The sequence below is a fragment of the Dama dama genome, chromosome 15 (assembly GCF_033118175.1).
Source record: "Dama dama isolate Ldn47 chromosome 15, ASM3311817v1, whole genome shotgun sequence".
NCBI classification, from domain to species: domain Eukaryota; kingdom Metazoa; phylum Chordata; class Mammalia; order Artiodactyla; family Cervidae; genus Dama; species Dama dama.
In genome coordinates, this window is record NC_083695.1 from 45487195 (window position 1) to 45508868 (window position 21674).

At 47.3% G+C, this 21674-nt stretch overlaps 1 protein-coding gene across 1 annotated transcript in view; it reads right to left on the reverse strand.

Moving 5' to 3' along the window:
* FRMPD2 (FERM and PDZ domain containing 2) overlaps positions 1-17148 on the reverse strand; it is a 64148-nt gene extending 47000 nt beyond the window's left edge. The window contains exons 1-10 of the mRNA XM_061163075.1: positions 17007-17148; positions 15269-15426; positions 11601-11792; positions 9805-9937; positions 8990-9077; positions 8422-8548; positions 6293-6364; positions 4032-4206; positions 3152-3302; positions 2341-2479 (exon numbers count right to left, since the gene is read on the reverse strand). Of these exons, the coding sequence (XP_061019058.1) occupies positions 2341-2479; positions 3152-3302; positions 4032-4206; positions 6293-6364; positions 8422-8548; positions 8990-9077; positions 9805-9937; positions 11601-11792; positions 15269-15426; positions 17007-17148 (1377 nt within the window). The remainder of the gene's footprint in view (positions 1-2340; positions 2480-3151; positions 3303-4031; positions 4207-6292; positions 6365-8421; positions 8549-8989; positions 9078-9804; positions 9938-11600; positions 11793-15268; positions 15427-17006) is intronic.
* Between the last annotated feature and the right edge of the window lie 4526 nt (positions 17149-21674).

The window sequence follows — 21674 nt, forward strand, 5'->3', positions numbered from 1 at the left end:
CTAGAAAGTAACCCCTACTCACCACAACTAGAGAAAAGTCTCCCCAGCATCTAAGACTCAGGAGAGCCAAAAACAAAGAAATAAATACATCAAATTATTTTTAAAATTTTTTAAATAAAATGCAATGGAAATAACACCAACTTTGCAGGGTTGACTCAGGCTTAGATGATGCAAGCAAGGAGCAAGCCCTCCATAAATTAGGGTTGAGCGAGTAGATGCACAAATGAACGGGTATGTGTAATCTGTTGCTTCCTCTCTCTCTCTCTCTCTCTCACATACACACACACACAGACGCACACACATGTGCAAGAAAGGGAAGAGGCCTGCCTCTAGGGGCCACATGGGGGCAGCAGAGAATATCTGGGAACCACACTGGTGGCCAGAGCTGATGCAGAGGTGGAGGTGAGACAGGATCTGAAGTAGCAGCTGAAGGTGAAGGATGAGATCCAGGCTGAGGCAGAAACTAGGTGAGGCCAGTCAGAAACTGGGCACATGGTGGGCATAAGGGGTCACCAGAATGGGGTGCCTAGAGTCAGGTCTGGGCCTGGATTGCAGAAAGTGTAGAAGGGTCTGGGCCTGTGTGCTCCCAACTGCCCTCAGTGGACCTGGCCTGCTGTTTCTGTCAACTCTCAGCGTTAAGTTAGGGCATCAGGTTAAAAATTGTATGTTTGAATCCATAGACTGAAAGTTAGTCTTTGTTTTCCAGCAGAGCACTCCTGAGTCTGGGGTGGGGGCAGGAAAACTTGCAAACAGCAGTTGCAATGTGCAGGGCCTCGGACACACATCACCACCTTCCACCCTGACAGTGGTTCTGACCTACTCTTATCTCTTATTTCCATTTTGCAGATGAAGAGCTGAGACAGAGAAATAATGTCTAATGCCATGTGGCGACTTAACAAAAGAGGCAGGGTTTGGACCTCATTCCGTCGGAATCAAAAACTCCTTCGATCTATAGAGCCTGCCAAGGTCAGCCCAACACTGCCCTGGGAGGCCACACTTCCCTGTCTGTAGGAGCCATCACAGGGCTGGACTAGAGGCTGCAACAAGGATGGTGACTGATTCGCCAGGGCACCCCTGGTTTATAGCACCCTCTATGTGCCTGGGCCGTTTTCCTCCCAAGACCCCCTCAAAGTCACAGCACAAGGGCAGGAGTGAGCAGCCCAGGCATGGTTAGGACTCCAGCTCTGGAGGCGAGGAGACACAAAGGAGCTCCAAGCAGTGATAGGCCTGGAGTTTTGTCAAAGGGGCAGGGAGGGGTTATGTGGACTAGGCTGGCCCTGGGAGACTTCCTGCCCAGGCAGGGGTTAGGGTGGGGACATGCCAAGAGAAGAAAGTGAAGTCTCAGTCCCTGTAGATGAAGTGGGAGCAGGGAAGTGAGGGTCAGAGAAGGGTAGGGTGTTGGGAACTGAACTACATTTCCCTGACATTAAGTTGCTGACTTTCCTGATGGATGACTTTTATCCACAGTGTTATCCAGCCAAGAGCCTGTACTCAGTTCATCCACCCACTCCTTAGATAAGTTGCTCTTGAGCAAACTCCCTATATTTGAGGCTCTGCTTTGGCGTGAGGGAAATGGCAGAACAAAACAGACAAAATCTTTACCGTCTGGTGGATTCCATTCTAATGGAGAGACTGATAGCAAGACTGATAAGGAAATGGATACTCCATACCAGACGGTGAAAAATGCAAGGGGATAAAGAGGGACTTAGAAGGCTCCAGACTTAGAGGCAACTTCTGAAGATGTGCTGGGAAGAGAGCAAGATATTGGTGAAGCCTGAAAAATGTTTTTCAAACTGCTGCCTGTAATCCATTGGTGACCTGTGAATGGTTCATAACCAGCATTTATAAATTAACTAGAATAGAACAGGAAATACCAATATGTATCACATAAGTGCATCTTATTTCCTAAACTTTTGCCTCACTTCTGTTACATGGATACATGTAAACAGGTTGAGTTATAATGTTTGTCTTTTTTTTTTAATCAGGGTCATGGCACAAAACATCTGAAAGCTAGTGATGATGAGCTCAAAAATTAGTACATTACTGGGTGTAGGCAAGACTTTAGATTAGAACTACCTTACAATGTATAAACTTGACCTGTTCATTTTTGTATCCCCCAGGGCTTAGCAAAGAAGACTTGATGGATATTTGTTGGATGGATAGGTGAATGGATGGATGGATGGATGGATGGATGGATGGATGGATGGATGCAGTTTACCCCAATCTCAGTGGTAGGTACTAAGAACACGGGCTCAGTCTTCACATTTACAACAGTTCCCCACTGTCCCATAACTGCTTCTCCAGTGACCCCACCCAAGGGCCCCTGATCTCCACCCCTACCTCCTCTGGATAACTGCCAAATTCAGCCTGCAGGGCAAGGACCCCCAGCTGCAACAGAGTCTCATCATTGCAATACAGCTTCTCCTCCAGGATGTCTTTCCGAAGTTGCAGGTAAAATTGATGCCTTGTCCAGCTGTGCCTGCCAAAGAGATGCAGGAATAAAGGTTACTGGAAGGCTGAAGGCAAAGGAGAACACTAAAGTCAGAGGGTTTCCTCAGTCTGTGAAGCAGAAAAAGGAGAGAAGATGGGATACACATCAGTAGGAACCCAGAGGGCAGTACCAGTAACACAAGGGTGATCTTGTTTATCCACACCATGCCTCCTGTCACTCATTGAGGGCTATTCTGTGCCCATGACACAGGGTTACTCACTTCTCACAGTACCCTGGAGATGTTTGTTCTTGTGGCTCAAGTAAGAAAACGAATACTTAGTCAGATGATATGTCTAATAAGCAAAGGAATAGAGAAAGTGATCCAGTCCCAAAGCAGTGACCCTCTCCTCCCATCCTCATCACTGAGCTGCCGGGAGGTAGGGCATGTTGGGGTCAGGGGAGAGAGAACTTGACCTTGACTGGCATGTGTTTGAAACAAAAAGGTAAAGTTTTCATTTTGACCAGGGCTTGTCCCCAAACGCTTACTTTTTCCCCTTTTCTGTCATATTGGAATCCAGTAAAAAGAAGACCAGACACAATAACTGTTGTAATGTGTACACACATTAATTTGCCAAACACTTGCCTACCCATTAACTCTAATGTCAGCCTGGACAGACATAAACGCCCTAAGGAATAAACCAAGAAGTTTGCAGCACTCACTGGAGCAGCCCATAGTGACTCACGAAGAACTTTATCCTTAGAAAGAGCACAAAGTTATTTGGGGAGCTCTTCTTCTGGAGCTGCTCACTCCAGCCTTCAGGGGCTATTTTGCACAACCTGGTTTCAGCATCCAAGAAAAAGAACTCTTTACCTGAAATGGAAGTAGAGAGTGTTTAGAGGGAAAAGCAGTCAGGCAGGCACCACGCATCAGACTCACAGCCCTGAGCTCTGCCCAAAGAGTGAGACAAGAGCCGACTGAGTGTAGGAGAGAGCAGGAAGCAAGTTGTCTGGATTCCTAGTGCCCCAATACCTTTGTCAGGTCCATGAGGGGCCAAGAAGAGGGAACAAAGATGAGAGTGTCAGTGAAAAGAAACTTAGCACCCAGAAGAGAAAATAAAATATTTATCTTAGAAGAGATATTGCTTATTATCTGCCTCCCAGTGACCACTTTATAAAAATAAAATTAAAAAACACAGAACTGAGTATTTATTCCATTTCTGTCATGGGCCAAGTGCTCTGTATCTAGGTGTATAAGGTGCTGCGTCCTAGTCTCAAGCAGTTTTGTTAGAAGGACTAGAACTCCGGGCCCTAGACATTGGGCTTCCCAGGTGGCACAGTGATAAAGACTCTACCTGCCAATACAGGAGACTAGGGTTCAATCCCTGGGTCAGGAAGACCCTCTGGAGTAGGAAATGGCAACCTGCTCCAATACTCTTGCCTGGAAAATTCCATGGACGGAGGGGCCTGGTGGGCCACAGTCCATGAAGTCACAAAGAGTCGGACACAAATGTGTGACTGAGCACACCTATCACACGCACACCTAGACACCAGGGTTACCTGAGGCATCAGGGCAGCTGTGGGCTACCTGGGAGCCACTTACCCTTCATGTAAGCCAAGCCAAAGTAGGTGAGCTCCCCAAGGTTGGCAAAGGATACAATGGCACTGAAGACAGCTCCCACTGTCGACGTGACGTCACATTTCACCTCCAGGCACTGCCCGCTCAGCAGCACCACACGGAGGCCCCTGAGAGCCAAGTAGGACTTGGCTTTTTTGGTCTGAAAACAAGAACAGTATAAACCGTAACAATAACTCAAAGACATGGAGTCTTTACCATGGGCTAGCTACTGTGCTAACCGCTTTATGTGTATTTTCTCATTCAACTGACAAACAACCTAAGAGATGAGTCTGTTTATGATTCCCGTTCAGCAGATGAGAAGCAAGGTTCAGAGACTGTAAGGAACCAGCCCAGAGTTGTACAGTTAGTAAAAGGCGGAACTGGACTCAAATCCCTGCTCTTGGCCAGGCTCTGCAGGGGCCAGGAAGACTGGCGGGGGGGGGGGGGGGGGGGGGGGGGGGGGGGGGGGACTCATGTAGCGGATGTCTCTCCCCTGCAAAAATCCCTGGGGCTCCACTTCCCAAGAGGACTGCCCAGGGCCACAACGGTGAACCATATACCCCCAGAGTAGTGAACAGTGCAATTCTGACCCCAGGTCATCACAGAGCACAACAGAGAGAACTTGGGTGGGCACCTGTCCAAGGAGGAGAGAGGGCTAGAGCTTAGCGGATTACTGTGAACTGAGAAATTGATCAGCAGAGGCACATCCAAAGATGTGGAGCAGCATCTGCCTTCTGTCCCTGACCCTGCTCAGATTAATTCCAGAGGCATCTGCCCCTGTAGCCCCACCCTGACCACTGCCACCTCCGCCGAGCCACCCAGAACAGCCCATCAGTCCGCTCCACAGAAGCTGGTCTGCCACATCTCTGCACACACTGCCCACTGCGCCCAGTGCCCTTCCCCTCCATCCTCTCATGCAAGTTCCCACCAGATTTCCAAGTCAGGCTCAGGACCTCTCATCTGCAACCTGGAGGACTGAGCCACCCACTCCCTTCTCTGCTGCCCTGGTTCTTTGTGCTCAGGGGCCCTGCTTTCTAAGGATGAGGGCTGAGTATTCCCTGTGCCCCAGAGCCTAGCCTGAGGCCTGGCCCAGACCTCCTCAGAATGTCTTCATTAAAAGACAGTCATGGATGGACACTGCAGATGGCTTTAGTTCCATCGAGACCAAGCCTGCCACCGCACTATGACCCTCCCACACCCAGCGGCAGCTCCACTCCCCAGCACTGGACTGGGATCCTGTGAGAGTGGGATTCCCCATGGTCCCAGGCAGGGGTGACCACATGGCACACCCTAAGCCACTCTGGTCCCTGCTCATCCGCACCTGTGTCACCGGATTGTTGTGTAACACACGTGCTCATGCCAGGGGCGGGGGAGGGTATGGAAGGTGCTTGAAGTGCTCTGTGCTTGAGTTTAATGCTCTGCAGTTGCCCTCTTGAAATTTGTAGTGATTGCATGCTTAAATGTATGTTTTCTAAATGACGTCCCATTAGAACATGCACAAAGAGCTTGGGTTCACAGTGGTCCTGCCTGCCCACCTCTGGTAACGGGTTTTGGCTGCCAGCTTCTCTGTTCCCTAGTGCCCCAGGCCCCTTCCAGTTTCCCCCTCCCCCTCCCTACTCTGTAACCTCTGCCAACCTTCACTCAGGGAAGCTACCCACTTATATAATCCAACATCTCTCCCCTCCTCCCCAAAGGGCTGGTTCAGGAAGGGTCCCAGTCAAACATCTCAGAGCAAGCCAGACAGTGGCTGTACCCACAATGGACTAACAACACCAAAGCTCTTTTCTTGAGCCTCAGGAGGGACAGCCTGTCATTCACCCCCAATCCAGGTCTGCCTGGGTTGAGCCAGCAGACCAAGGGAAGGGAGATTGACTTTTCCTCTCCAGAAAATAAATGCATAATGCTGGAACACAACTCCATGTGAAAAGGAATATCTGCTCTTTTCATATCAAGAGATCTGGGGTGTGGAGCATTACCTGACACCTACTAGATGCTTCAACAATATTTCCTGACTAAATAGGGAGATGAAGACAGAGCTTGTCTGGAAGGACAAGCAGGACTTGGTAAGTCACAGAGGTTTCTTCCAAAAGGGGAAGAGGATGCTGAAGGATGGATGTGAAGTAGCAGTGTGACTTGGCAAGGGCTGGCAGGCTCCTGGAGGAGATGGTAAGCCCCTCAGAGCTCGATCAGCCTTGGGTACTGCTCAGCTGGCCGCTCACCACCCTTCAGTCTAACCCAGCAGTTACCACAATTGATCCAGGCAGATACAAGGTCACCGGGGCCTCTCCAGCCATCAGGGCAAACTCCGGCCTGGAGAACTGAGGAAACAGGCAGAGTTACTCTCGGTAAAGAAGAGAAATCAAAGTCAAGTTCCACAGGGCTGGACCCCCAGCTTCAGAACTGAGCTTCTCCCATAGTTTCACTTCCTCCTACCCACTGTCAGCATTCCCTTCCCCCAAACCAGCAGGAAGCAGGTTTCAATGAGATGGGATCAACTGGGTGGAGGCCCTAGCTAGGCTAGGCATCTCAGAGCAGATGTCTTAAACAAGTAAGTGTGGCTTTGGTGATGTTCTAGCTCTTCATTTGAGTGTCCACTTCATTTTAAGTGTCATAATTCATGCATCATCATATAATCTTTTATATGTCTCAAAATTATACAACACATTATATGTAAAAATATATTGTATGCAACAAGAGTTTTGGAAAACAAAAAACTTTGAGATTTACATTCAAAGTAAACATTTTACCTTGTTCTGGATGTTGAATCAGTAGTGTGCCTGAGTATTTATTCTCAGTGTCACAGTACTTCATGTTCATAGCACACTTGTGACCCAGGAAATGCCCTGATGCCATTATTATTTATACCCAGCCATCATCCTGTGGGGTGCACATTCTCAGCCCCTTTTGCAGGAAATGGAGATTCCAAAAGGTTAAGAAATTCACCCAAACTAACCCCAGTGGATCACAGGATTGGGTGGGCCTTTTTTTTTTTTAAGATTTTTTTTTTTATGTGGATCATGTTTAAAGTCTTTATTGAATTTGTTACAATGTTGTTTCTGTTTTATGTTTTACTTTTTTGGCCACAAGGCATGTGGGATTTTAGCTCCCCAACCAGGGATCAAACCCACATCTTCTGCATTGGAAGGTGAAGTCTTAACCACTGGACCTCCAGGGAAGTCCCTAGGTGGGCCTTCTAATGTGTCCCCCATGGGTACCCAATAGGACTTCTGTCTCAAGAGGCCAAAAGTGCAGCCAGGGGGTAATGCATGTCCTGAGAGAGTTGCTAGTATTATAGAAGCATTCGATCCCCATCCCTCCAAGCTCATGAGGACCCGAGAGAGGTCTTGGAGGGCAGCAGGGGCTGGAGTGGAATATGGTGCTCATCGCCACACAGGAGAGGATGTCTGAGGCTATGCCAGGCTCCACTCATCCCCTAATTAGTTGAGCACATTAAGCAAATCTTTCTGCAACAGACAGACAGGCAGACAAGGCCTGCTGGGAGCTTCTGGGCCTGACATTCCCAAAGGGCTCCTAATGCTCAAACAGAAAGCCAGGCAGAGACAGCCTCATTGGTGAACAGCCTGCTCTGGAGGTGCTTGTCACAGATCCAGGGGTGCCCATCCCCATGGCCACTGTGGCCTTGTGTGGTTAGTTTTTCAGCTAATGTCAGTATCACACATGGAGGAACTGGTGCTTTTTATCTAAACAGTGGAAGTGGCTCTGACTGCTGGCACCAGGGCTGTTTCAGGCAGAAGGTGCAACCTGGGACCACGCCCGATCTCACCCTCCAGCACAGGCGTAGCAAGCTGGCCCCTCAGCTGAGACCAGACTGCCTGCCAGGAGTCTCAGGTCCCCGGAGCCATGAGCAGGGGCCACCCAACATGGTCTCGCCTGTCAGCCTGGACTTCCCAGTGGGGTAAGCCGGCCTGCTACTCTTGAGCCCCAACTCCCCACACTTATGCAAACTCTCCTGCTCTTGTGCCAGCCAGCCTGGAGAATCTCTCTCCCAAACTAGCCCATCCATTCCTTTGCTTCCACACATCACCTGTTCAGAAGGCCCCTTCCAAGTACGTTTGGCCTTGTCAGCTCTCTCACCACCTCCCTTGTTCTGTCCTCACCTCACATCAACAGCTGTGAACTTCCTGAATGGTGGGACCCGGAACCTTCAACCTCCTATCCTACAGAGTTTATAGCAAGGCCACTCCATAACACCTACTGCCCTGAATTACAAGGTTGAAGATTATTTCAGTCTGTAAGTCTCAGCCCAGGGAGGCTGGCCCTCAGCAGGATCCTGCCCATTTTCATTTGCTGTGTCAGCGTCATGGCTCCTCTCTCACACCACCTGTGGAAGTGCCCTTCGATCCTTTTTGCTCACCTTTCCCTTTCTTTGCAAAAAACCCCTTTGGGAAGGAGTTGCCGGCCGTGAGTTTTCTGGGAGAGCAGAACCGGAGCTGAGCCGTCGGCCTTCCTGAAGATCTGGGGGAACTTGAACTGGAAGGGCGCTAGCCAGCAGTCAGAGAAGAAGCAACAATTAACAGTGGAAACAGCTTCCCTCTAGGCTGAACACAGCCTAAATTCCTAACACAGAATCAAAAGCTAAATGAGTCATTGTTTTTAACACTGTGTTTTATGGTTGCTTGTTGTGCAGCTCATGTAACATAGATAGTCTCTACATAACAGCACGCTGTTTCCAAACTGAGCCTAACGTGGTTCCTAGAGGAGAGAGAACGCCCTGACAGCACAACTGCCATCAGGCCCCTCATCACCTTAAGCTCATATCAGCTTAAAGGTGGCTTCTTCACCTGCCAGTGGAATAGGATCAGGTTTTTCTTGAAAAGCAAGAGATTTCTCATTAATAATCAAAAAGAGAAGAAGCAGGGTACAGCCGCTCCCACACCAATACCCCACACCAAGTTCACAGCACTCTACACCTTGCTGCCTACCTGTTCACAGAGATGCTACAGCGACTGTGAGCTGAGGTGTTCAGTCTGGGCTCCAGGGAGCTCTGGGTCTCTGTGCTTCTCTCTGAAACTAACCAAACATCATAGTGAAAGGCACGGGCAGAAGCAAATAACACAGTTTTCTTGCATTAAGCAACTTAGGGTACGGATATCAGCATCACGACTTGATAGCTGTGTGATGCTGACAAAGTTCCTTGAACGTTCTGTTTCCTCATGAAAAAAACATAAACAGAAATAGCAGTCACAGACGGTTGGGGGAGTTTGGGAGAGATAAAGCCTAACAAGAAAGAGTACTTTGTTTTAGGGTCAACAGACAGCAACATTATTTTCTTTCTCAAATCTCACATTCATTTGAAAAGTAGAGAATAGTAGAAGATTTGAAGATTATTCTAAAAGGCATTCTTCCGACACACTTAGAGCAACAATAAAAATAATCTTTACAAATTGCTTCTCCTTTCATTCCGCCTAGAAATCAATTAAAGGAAAAAATTTTCTTTGGTGATGTTTGCTTCAATTTGTTTTTATCAACTCGGACAGTTAAAACTCAATATAAAAAGAGTCTAAGTTGGCTATAAATAACTCAGCTAAATTATATCTCCAAGTGAAGCTTTCCTCAGGACACAGGCAGAGTCCTAAGCTCAGTCCCTTCTCTTCAGGGGCACCCTGGAAGAATGGGGCTTGCCTGGGCTTTCTCTGAGCCCACAGCATGGACATCAGGCCATGAAACAACGAAAGGAGCAGGAAACAATACAGTGGATATCATCAGCCCACCCAGGGAACGCTCAGGGCGTACCCACCTCTGCAGCGATGCGGACACCCCAGAGCCCACGCCGCCTGGCTCTCATAGCTCGCTTGATGCAGCCTGTTCCTGAGCAGGTGGCTTCTGTCTCGCTGCCCAGAGGACCTCTCCTCCACGGCCCTCCTCTCCACCTGATGGCCAAGTGCATCACACATCCACATCCCAAGGTCAAGAGGGAACACTTATATAAAGACATACAGCCTGGCCATCAGTTTGAGTCAATGTGGAAGGGTCTGTCCTTCACAATGGGAGTCCAACAAGGAGCACAGTAGCCACCAGAGTGAGCTCACCCACACGCTCGCTCACCAACCACACAGCCTAGAAATGGGTCACTCGCCCCCACCCCCCAAAACCTGCCTACCCACGCACTCCTGTGCCTTGGCTCACGCCAAGACCCTTGGCAGGCCAGGGTCTCCCTGATGATCGCCCCTGTGCTGCCAAGACTCAGAGCTACATCGTCTCCACTTCTAATCCTCTCCACCTCTGCCCTCTCCATTACTGCTGATACCAATGTCTTCTCATCACCTCGCCTCAGCACTTTACTCACATCTGTCTCTATTACACCATGTTGCAACAAATTCACTTGCCTGTCTGCCTCCTGCGACTTCATTGCGTGCTTTACACACCCTTGTGGCTCACCTAGCTCAGTGCCCCAGTTAGAGTTGAATAAGTGATCAAAATCACTTTATAATTTTCTGATGACAATGCTGAGCATCATCACAGTGTTGATCAGGGGACAATGCACGCTGATGGATGGCAGGCTCTAGTGTTTTTCAAATAAAAGAGCCCCTCAGTCCCCACTGGATCCTGTGCTCAGTGGACAGGAGTAACATGTTTACATGCCAAGGGAGAAGTTCCAAACAGGAGGACAGGTTGGGAGAGGCACTTTCTGACTGTGGGCAGCTTCTCCAGCTGCTCCCTCCCCTCCACCCACATGGCTCCCTGTTAGTCTTGGTCTCAATTCTCCAACACGCCCCCTGCTAAAGGGCAGTGCCACACAGCTGGCACCTCACTTGCCCCACCTGAGTCCCAGCTCTGTCCTGGCCTCAAGGGGAATCAAGGCTGGTCTGATTCCTGCTCTGGAGCGACCCATGACAACAGGCTGAGACCACCCGAGACCATCACCTTACTCTGCTTGTCCCACCCACACATCCTCCCATCACTCCCTCTCCTAGGAGCACCTCCCTAATAACTAACTTGCACAAAAATGCCCTGACTTTGCTTCGAGGTAACCCAACCTAAGCCAAATGCTTAGTATGTGCCAGACCCCTTGTTAGGCGCTGGAGAACACACAATGGGTGCAAGCACACAACATGGCAAGCGGCACAATGAGACAACCACAGCAAGGGGAACCTCTGCAGGAATAAGATGGCAGAGGAGAGGGAGGGGCCGGGGACGTAGGCACAGTCAGGGAAGGTTTCTCATATCAGGCCTAGAGTTGGATTTTGATAAGACAGCTAACTCGTGGGTCATAAACATAACCATTTTAAAGCAAAGAGGCTCTTTTAAAGATCCCAAAGGTCTTGGCCACATTAGAAATCTAAGCTCCCCCAAAGATCTTCACCAGCGCTGCCCAGTAGAACTGCAATAACAGGAAAGTTCTAGATCTTCCCTCTCCAGCATGGCCCTCGAAAGCTGCAAGTGGCTAATGAGCACTTAAGTGTGGTAGATGTGGCTGAGGAACTGAATGTTTTATTTCCTTCTAATGAACTATAACTTAGCTCATTTGAATTTCAACAGCCGCACATGGCCAGGGAAAGGCCCCAAGGTTGAAAAGCACAGATCCACACTGACCTCAGAGATGGTGCCCAGGACCAAGCCGACCAGCTGTCTGACGTGGAGATTGGCAGAAGTCGGATGGACAGCCGCTTCTTCCCAATGAATCTGACAAGCTTCCAGGACAGACTGCAGAGGCAGCCGCCTGCCAGGCTGGTCTTCGCACATGGTCAGCAAGATGCAGTGCAGGGGCTGGCAAAGCTGCAGGGGCTGGAAAGCGGGGCAGCCCTGTGAGAGGCTGACAGGGCTGCAGCCACTGAGGGCAATGTCCTGTCAGGCGTGCCCAGGGCCAGCAAGAACGGATATTCTCATTAACTAGACAGATGCCCACTCCTCCTTCGTGGCTTAGGAAGGGACACAGGCTACTTCACCGAGACCACAAAATGCAGAGCAATTATCTCTGAACCAGCTGTGTGCGGTTTGCCGCTCTCTAATCTGGAACGACCTTTGGTGCCTGGGGAGCCCAAACACATGCTTGAAATCGCTATGAAAAACAGGTGCTTGACAAAATGGATTTCTGCCTATGCCAAGGACCCAGATCAAACCAGGATCAGCCTTTAACTCACATTCACCTGGGCAGCCTGTCATTTTCTCAAATTATTTAGGTGGTTCTCACTGGGTCTTTCCCCTAGAATGTGAGCTCCAAGACCGTAAGCACTGTGGCTTTTTCACTTTGGAATCACCAGTGGTCAGCATAAGGTCAATAATCGTTAGTTGAACTTCATGTCACATGAACTCTTCAGGCAAAAGAAAAAATGGATATTTTATTAAACCCTTTCCTCATGCGTCTAAGAGGCCACCATTTATATAGAAAGGGTGTCAAATTCAGACTCACAATCAGATGTTTTTCTAACGCTCATCTACACTGCAAGTCATTTTTTCAGATGAAGGCTGTTCTACCATTTCCTGCCATGGAGCATCAGCTGTGAATTTCTATCTTCACATGTATGCAGACTACTGAGTCCTACACTCACACAGCACACCAGAGGGCCTCTAATGTGCCTAGACTGCATAGCTACTTGAGATATAAGCTGGGAGACAGTCCCTGTCTTCAAGAGGTTCAAAGTCTAATGGAGAAGATGGTCATTCAAAGAGACAAGCACAGTACAGGGTGATAAGGGCTTTGGTCTTGGGAAGTACAAGACAAGGTCATAACACACAGGAAGGCACTTGGCCCATCCTGGGGAGGGAGGAGGGAGATGAGGAAGGAACTTGAGCTAAACATCAAAAAGCACACTTGGGTTGATTGGGAGAAAGGTGGGAGGTGAACCACAGATGGAGGAAGCAGTGGGTGCAAAGGCTGGCACGTGTCTGGAAGGAAGGGAACCACGGGTAGAACCAGGCCCAGGGCAAAAGGACAATTCCCTTGTTCAAACGGTTAAGAACTTTAATGCAAAACTTTAAAGAACTTTAAGAACTTTAAAGAACTTTTAAGAACTTTAAATCAAGTGTGGGGCCCTTGCAAGTGCAGTGTGCTATTACATAGGCCACACACTCTGTGCTGAGGAGTGAAATGCAACCCCCTGGGGAGTGGAGAGCTGTGAACAATTCCACAGAAGAGGAAGGTGGCCAGGTCTCTTTTCAGAAGGAGCACCGGAAGCACTAGGATATTGAATTGAAGAGGGTGAGATGGAAAAAAGGAAGGGAGGAAGGAGGGTTGGGAGGAAAGAGAGAAGCCAAACAGACTGGATAGAGTTCTCCAACATGTATTCTCATTACACTAGTTTCCACAAAATTGTTATAGTGTCATGAATATTTACATATACAAGCAGACACGTATGCATTCTGTAGTCAAAATTTTTATAAAATGCTATGATAAAGCTTAAAAGTTTCTGCACTTTAAGCCTTCTCAGAGTCTTTAATAAACTACTTTGATAAATCTTCAAGAATAAGACATTGTAGGGAACATTTTCCCTGATGGATTAAGCACAGAACCCTTTTTCATGGAAGCATCTCACTTCAGTAAGGGCTTCTTTAAGACCTTTTCTATAAATTGGTATCTTCAGCATCTATAACATTCTCTAGCTTCCTGCTTCCTCTGGACTAGAGTGGCATATAAGTCTTATCCTGCTTGCCAATCCCAAATTGTGGCTGCCTGGAGCGCCATGTTGAGTAGGATTCTGAGGTTCTTTCTGGACTCAGCAGAAGCAGTTCTTTAAAATCAATTGGCAATCCTTCCTAGAACCCAGGAGGACAGAGTGGTGGTGCATAGCTCAACAGATGTGGTTCCTGCCCTGGAAAAACAGACTAAATAAATCCAAAGACATCACCTAGCAAGACTTTGATAATCCTGTTCACAGACCTGATTTGGTGGAACGTGAAACCCTGCCGACCAGTAGAGAGTCATTCCCAAAGAATAGACATGCATCTATCCAAGAGAAAAAGCACATCATTAGATTTGTCATTTCTGTTATTCCATGGTCCTGTAAATGAAATACAATTTATTTTCATGTGTGGCAGACACTGTTGGCTGCCTAGCCCAACAACCATCTGCAACTCCTTTAAACACTGCTGCATCCTACTCTAGAGGCTAAAAGTCTCCATGACCATGACACTCATTTTTTGTGAAAGACATGAAGTAGGGGGATTCTGAAAAAGTTTGCTCTTTACCGTCAACAGGAACACATGCATCTGGTCCCATTCTTTCCCCTCTTGTTTCTGACTTGAACACTGATATGGTATATGGAATCATGGCAGCCATTATGTGACCATGAGGCAACAAGCATAAAGCCAAAAAGTCAACAGCTAAGGAGGATAGAATGAAAATATACAGCTTTAGTAAATGATGACATTTACTAAATGTCATCATTTACTAAAGCTGATGACCAATCTCTTGACTTCTTGTTACATAAATAACTCGTCTGTGGTTCCAGCCACTATATTTTAGGCTTTTTGTTTCTTGTAGCCAAAACTGTCTCTACATGACATACTGTGACTCAGTCTGATTAAAAAGTATCATATGTTGTCAGAAAGCAGCATGGTATAACATCTCCATGGAAAAACAAAAATCATCACTGATTTGACATCCAGAAATAATCGATGCAGACATTTATTTTTAGAACCTTGGGCGTGTGTTTGTGTGTGTGTATATACACAACTAAGACCACATACATGTAAATATATATACATATAATATAAGTTATATTACATATATTTAATTACTTTTCATGTCATTAAGTTTCTACAGTTTCATTGTAATGCTGTCTTGTTTCATGTCCACTCTCACTGGACATTTAGCCTGTTTCCAGTTTGTCACTAATGTCAACAATACAGATAAACATTGGTACAGCTACATCAGTCTTTACTCAAGCCTTGGGATACATTCCATCTGAGGATTTATTGGGACATTTTAGGGTTTTTGCTACCTGCTGCAAGACCATTTACCTATAGTTCTTCCAGCACTTCTTTTTGAGTATTTATAATAAGCTGATTGATTAGGTCATATTGCCCCCACTTTACAGATATAGAAACCTGGGGCTCAGAGAAGTTGACTTGCTCTCACCTAAGAGCTAATAAATTACTGGCAAGACAGCCTAGGAATTTTTTTTAAATTCATTAAAAAAATTCATTAAATCCATCCTGCTTCAGTATTCCTTCGGGCTGAGCTGGGAGCTGGGGATGACCTAGGACCAGGCCTTTCCCAGAGGACAGGCCCACGGATGCTGCAGAGACACCATGTGCCTTACCTGAGATGCATCATGCTGCTCATCATCGCTCTGTCCCTGTAGCAGTTCAGGGGCCTTGAAAGGAGCTGCCTCTATATGGGAAACATGGTCTTGGAAGGAAAGACTTCCGGTTGCAGAAAGCAAGACTGACCAGGGGCAGACCACATAGTTCGAGGAATCTGAAACCAAGGCAGTGATGGGGGTGTAGAGATAGGGCCACCATCGGGAGCACCATCTGTGGGAGTGCGCCCAGCAGGTGTCTTCCAAAATCCTCTCTGAGATGAACTGTAAGCAAGACCCAGGGAGTGGAAGGAATTCAACCCTGACACATGCAGGCACAGGAGCACGTGTCACAAAGGGTGGCTGCAGCAATGGCTGGGAAACTAGGAAGCACATCCAAGTTCACAGGTGGCCCAAGAGTCTCAAGGCAAAAGGTAAAGAGCGATCAAATCGACTTGGAAATTAGCACAAGTCTGATTTCTCTGGAGTCAATTTAGAAACCAAGGCAACGGGCCTTCTGAACAAACTCTAGCTGTTCATTAAAGCCTCCAGGGCAGGGAAGAGGAGTGAAGACTAGGAGGAAGATGTAGCCGAAAGTACAGGTGCACAGCCTCCCTCCATACCCATGCCAGGGTCCTCACCCTGATTGCATGCGTGTGATTTCCCACATGGGGAAACTCCACCGCGGGCTGGCAGGACATCTGAGTGTTTGGCCCAGTTATCAATTCAGTGCCTGGAAATTGCAAATCCATGTTTCAATACCTGCTCCCTCCTTTCACTGCAAGAGTTCTCTTTCACTGCGAGAGAAATGCAAAGCTTTCTCAGTAGAGGGCGCTGGAGAGACATGGCGGGAGGCGGGCTCTCCTGCTGTTTCTTTGGGGTTAGCGGTGTGTGCGTGAGAGTGACGCTCTGCTCCTGCACACGCCCTGGACTCTCGGTCCCTAGGCCACCCCTCAGCCTGACCTTGTGAAGTAATAGCTTCGCAACCCTATCTACAGAGACACAGCAGGTTCCCGGCCTCCTGCAGGCATCAGCTCCCAAAGCTGTGGCTCATCTCTGCCTGCCCACATCCAGGGGATCACCCTGCCCCTGTAGGCGATGCCTGTACTGTGTGTGTCCCGTGGCTGCAGACACCCATGGCCAGGTAAAGCAGAGAATTTCGCCATCATCGTGGTCTGCAAGCACAGCTCCTCCAGCAGATCTGAACCCCAACTTGGAGAGGGGGGCTTCCCCTCAAAGTTTGTCCCTCACTGGGTATGCCCTCGGTCCTAGGAGACCATGTCAAGTTTTCTCATACCTGATGGTTACTTCTCTATCTTAGTTTAACAATTCTTCATATTAACCTCCCCTGTTTAGACAACTGAGTGTGTGGGTTCTATCTACTAACGGTTGCAGCATCTGGCAGGGGACGATGTGGGAATGCCAGCTATCCCCGTGACTGCCCCCTGCCTCCTGTCTCTGGTTCTGCCCAGGCTGCCCAGGTATTGGGAGAGCCCCACAGAGCTCCCAGCCTCTCTCTCCCTAAACGCCATGCCTGGAAAGGTTGCCACACCAAGGCTAAAAGACTTTCTTCCAACTCTGTGGCATGCCATGGGTCCGAGACAGAGCTGCCCTCCCAGAGCAGCTCCACAGGGGTGGGGTGGGGATGTCTCTTGCCTGCTCAGTCTAACACCTGGGACTGATGACAGATCAATAAGCTGTTTGGGAAGCTTCACATTCAACTCCCTGTGACTCAACTGCCCCAGACACACTGTCTTACCATCACGAAGGTCCTCCAGGAGCTGCTTAGCCGCCAGGGACAGGAGGGACCAGATTTCCTCCTCAGATAGAGCTTCATCCCGGACCTGGAGGGCACTGGCCAGAGTCACAGAGGCCGGGCTCATACCTGCAAAGACACACATGTGGCAGAGCCCTTGCCTAGTCCAGGAGCATATGTGGGCCAGCACTGGCCATGCCAGCCTGGGCACAGTCCAGCCCCTGTGCAGCACAGTCCCATGTTTTACCACGTGGCCCCAGGGCTGGGCTCAGGGCCAGGCACACGGGAGAAGCTAAAGAAATGTTCACTGGGAGACTGGCTGGCTTTGGCTGGTTCTCAGTAAATGAGCACATCAGTAAATAAATAAACTCCCAATTAAGGGTTAAGTCAATAAATGAATGAATGAACAAACCATGAGAATGGCTCCCTCTGAGCTGGGCATGCGCTGTCACAGAGAGCTTCCTGCTGGGGAATGTCTCTCGCCTGCTCCCCTCTCTGTCTGGGAAAGTGGGTTAACAACCTTTCTTGCCTCCAATACGTGATTCATGTCTGTTCCTCACTGGCTGCCACATGCAGAGTTGGATTTGGTTCCAGTAGCAGCCCTGTCTCTAACGATCACTAGCACCTGCCCGAAGGGTGAGAATCACTAGAAAGAATACTAAGCCCTGTGTTTTGAAAAGGTGCAGACTCACAGGGAAGCATGGGACTGATTTGCTGGAGGAGGAGGTAAGGAAGGAGGGTCTCCTCTTCCCTCTCTTCTTAAATATACTCGTTTAAAGCTGACATTTAAATGTCTGTCCCCCTGACAAAGCTGCCACCGACTAATCTCCAACGTGGAGAGCCCCAGGTGCAGTGGCAGCAGGAAGAGGCCAGGCAGGCTTTCCCTAATCCATTTACGTCACTGATCTCTTCCGCAGCTGAGCTCGGAGGGCGGATGTGCAGGGTTGGGGGTGGGGTGGGAAGCATATTATGGCCCGCCATCCCTCTATCCAACATGATAATCCAGGCTCTCCACTTGCCAGCTGCTCAGCTCTCTACATATGCCTCTAAGACCAGCCTCCCGCAGCCTCAGGAAGAGAGCTGGTTTCCCAGAAGAAAGAGTCTGGCTCGTCCATCTATCTATCCCCTGGGGTGAGAAGGGCACTGCAGCGGGACCTAGACGCTTTCTGTACGTGATGTTATTTATCACAAGGAATCTGTGAAGAGGGACTGTTGATCCCATTTACAGGCAGGAAAACAATCTAAGGTTACCCAAGGGAAAAATGATGGAATCAAAGCTGAAACCCAGGCCCTCTCTTGTCTTTCTTTTCATCTTCCTCCGACTTCTTTCACACTTTTCTTAGGACTCATGGACTAGGCATTCTCACTGTGCCATGTTTTTCTAAATCTTTATAAGCACAATGAAAGGCTGCTTAGTAAAGGAAAACCAATGGGACAAGGTATTGATTCTCAAATAGGTAAATGAGACCTCTGAATATCAAAATCAAATATCTTACACAAATATCAAATATGTTTTTTTCAAGTTACTTTATGACTAGAAGAAAACTGCATTAAATGTATAGAAAGGCTGCAGTAATTAGTTAATACCATCTTTTCAATACAGTAATTGAATGAAGGAAGGGTAGACTTTTCGACAAATAGTACTGGATCCATCATGAAAAAAACTCACACATTATACAAAAATGAACTCTAAGTGGATTGTAGATTAATGTAGAACATCAAAGTGTATGTTTTTAGAAAAAATACAGATAATATTTGGATCTAGGACTAGGCAATGGGTTCTTAGACTTGATACCAAAAGCACAAGCCATAAAAGAAAAAATTGATAAATTAGACCTCATCAAAATTCAAAACTTTTGCTCTCAGAACGGTGCTGTTAAGAGAATGAAAAGACAAGCTAAAGACTGGGTGGAAATATTTGAAATATGTGTGAGGTGGTTAATGTTGCCATGTCTGCTTCTTCAGTAGATATAATAGTAAAACTCTAATATCACCTTTTGAATAGCTACAATTGAGCAGAAGAACAATATTTTGCCCATCGCAGGTTTTTGTTCAGGGTTCTAAAATAAGGAGACTGAAAGTGGAGACTTAGTGATTATTGCACGTAATGTAGACAACACTTTCCAACACATGTGAATAGGAGGAGCTAAACGTATATGCTGTGTATAGCCACATTTTCAATTTACTACAAACCAAGCAGAGACAAATGAAAAACGCACACACAATGTAAATGAGGGTAGGATAGGGACATTCCTGGTTGTCCAGTGGTTGAGAATCTGCCTTCCAATATAGAAGATGTGGGTTCAATCCCTGGCCAGGGAACGATGATCCCATATGCCACAGAGCAACTAAGCTCATCCTGCAACTACAGAGGCCTGTGTGCCATAACAAAGAACCAGTGCTGCCAAAATAAAAATAAATACATTTTTAAAAAAAATTAAACAGGGGTAGGATAGTGCCTAGCACAAATAGACACTATATACATAAGTATTAACTTTTAGGATTATTACTGGGCAGCACCAACCCAATACTCATAGGGAATTAATACACTGTATGGAAATATTATAAAAGGTATTATAGATGTTCTTAAATCATAAAAATTCTATATTAAACAAACCAACACATTGAAGTTTTCTTATCCCAATAGCCAGGTAAGAAGGTTTAGGCATGGTTGAATGAGATTTCTGCTCCTATTTTAATTTTGGAGCTTCCCTGATAGCTCAATTGGCAAGGAATACACTTGCAATGCAGGAGACCCCAGTTCGATTCCTGGGTCAGAAAGATCCACTGGAGAAGAGCTAGGCTACCCACTCCGGTATTCTTGGACTTCCCTGGTGGCTCAGCTGGTAAAGAATCTACCTGCAATGCAGGAGACCTGGGTCAGATCCCTGGGTTGGGAAGATCCCCTGGAGAAGGGAAAGGCTACCCACTCCAGTATTCTGGCCTGGAGAATTCCATGGATGGAAATGTATTTACCATCCTATCTGAAAGTAAATTTGTTCACATTGTAAATTTGCCCTAAAAATTCATATATTGTGTCTCCCATAGAAGGAACACAGCACCAGCTATAGTCTTACAAAGGGATTAAACCTGAGTCAGATCAGGTCTCTGTATCTGACTGCCGTCTTATGACCTTTAGAGGGTAAAGAATATATTGAGCAACATGGAGAGTATGCCATCACAAAATCCATACTTGGGAAACTCTGTCAGTCAAACTATCTAGGTTTTCAGTAAATAAATTATGTAAAAAAGAAGGGAGAGAGGAAGGGAGGAAAAGAAAGAAGAAAATGAGGTAACGGGAATGGCAAAGTTAAAAACCTCCACAATCCTCCATAAAAGCAGTGAAGAAACAAGCAGCCTTGTAGACACCATGAAGGTCAAAACATAGTTGTAAGCTCTTTCAAAACCCCATAATCAGAGAATTATCATTATCTGACCTGTCTGGCAGTTTTGGAAAGCCCCTCACACGATGTTTGCTTTTACTTGACCAAATTCAGAGCTTGCCCCATGCAAGCAGACTTTTCCCAGGGGACATTTCTCAAAAACAATCAACAACAATTGTTTTAATGTTGCAGCTGCTGGAGGTAGCAATAACAGTTGGGCAAACAGCAAGCTAATTTAAAAAAAAAATCTTGAAGAAATTGGGAGGACTTCTCTGACATTTCAATGGCTAAGAATCTGTGCTTTTACCATATGGGGTGTGAGTTCCATCCCTGGTCAGGGAACTAAGATCCTGCATACCAGGCAGTGACTCCAAAAAAAAAAAAAAAAAAAATTCTAAAACTGGGAAATGCGGTGCCCTTATTTATCTTTGAAAAGCTGCAAAATAGCCTTAGAGGCTAAAGGTCACATGTGTAGATAGGGCTGTGTATATGGCCAAGGTTGTAAGACATGAAAAGGCCCTAAACACTCACCTCTGGCTGACCATGAGACTCTGAGCAAGTCTAAAGTGACAGCTAAGGCAGAGTGTCCTACTGCCTGACTGAGTGTTGAAGGCACGTTCTCACGTCAAACAAAGCCCTCCAGTGAAGACTGGGAGAATTATTGGTTACGAGCCCTTAGAGAAATCCTTGTCCAGTCATTAGATACCCTCTAAATTAATTGAGTGGAGACTTCAGCGGCCACACAGAACAAAGAGTAGAGACTTACAAAATTAATTCATGAAAGTAACTAAACTAAACAGCAAATGGGCTATGAAACAGTCATCGTCAGCCTTTTGCCAGCATGCTGTGATGCCTCTGGGCTTCTCTCCAAGTTTTTCTAAATGGTCTGGTGGGCAAGTCCATGCTACTGCTATATCATGGACTAAAAAGGGGACTGTTAACTGTAAAAAGGATGGAGGGATCCACCCATACAGATAAGCCTAGTCCCCCTGTCAGTGAGGATGCTTGGAGAAAGTATCTAGCCAATGGGCATGCCCTTAGGGGGGAGTTCCATGGCTGCACCCTCATCTCTCAAGCTCACCACCACTGCCTGGGTCCTCTGTATCGACGCCATTCTCTGAAGACTTTTGTGGTCATATAATAACCTAAAAGTCTCTTTTTCCACCTGAAACCCTGTTGGCCATTCAGAAGTTTCCTAGGGCTCCCTTCCACAAGTTCTCATGCTGTAGTGCATCCCTTCTGCCACCTTCCAGCAGCCTCACACTGGGTCTAGCTTGGCACAGACGCT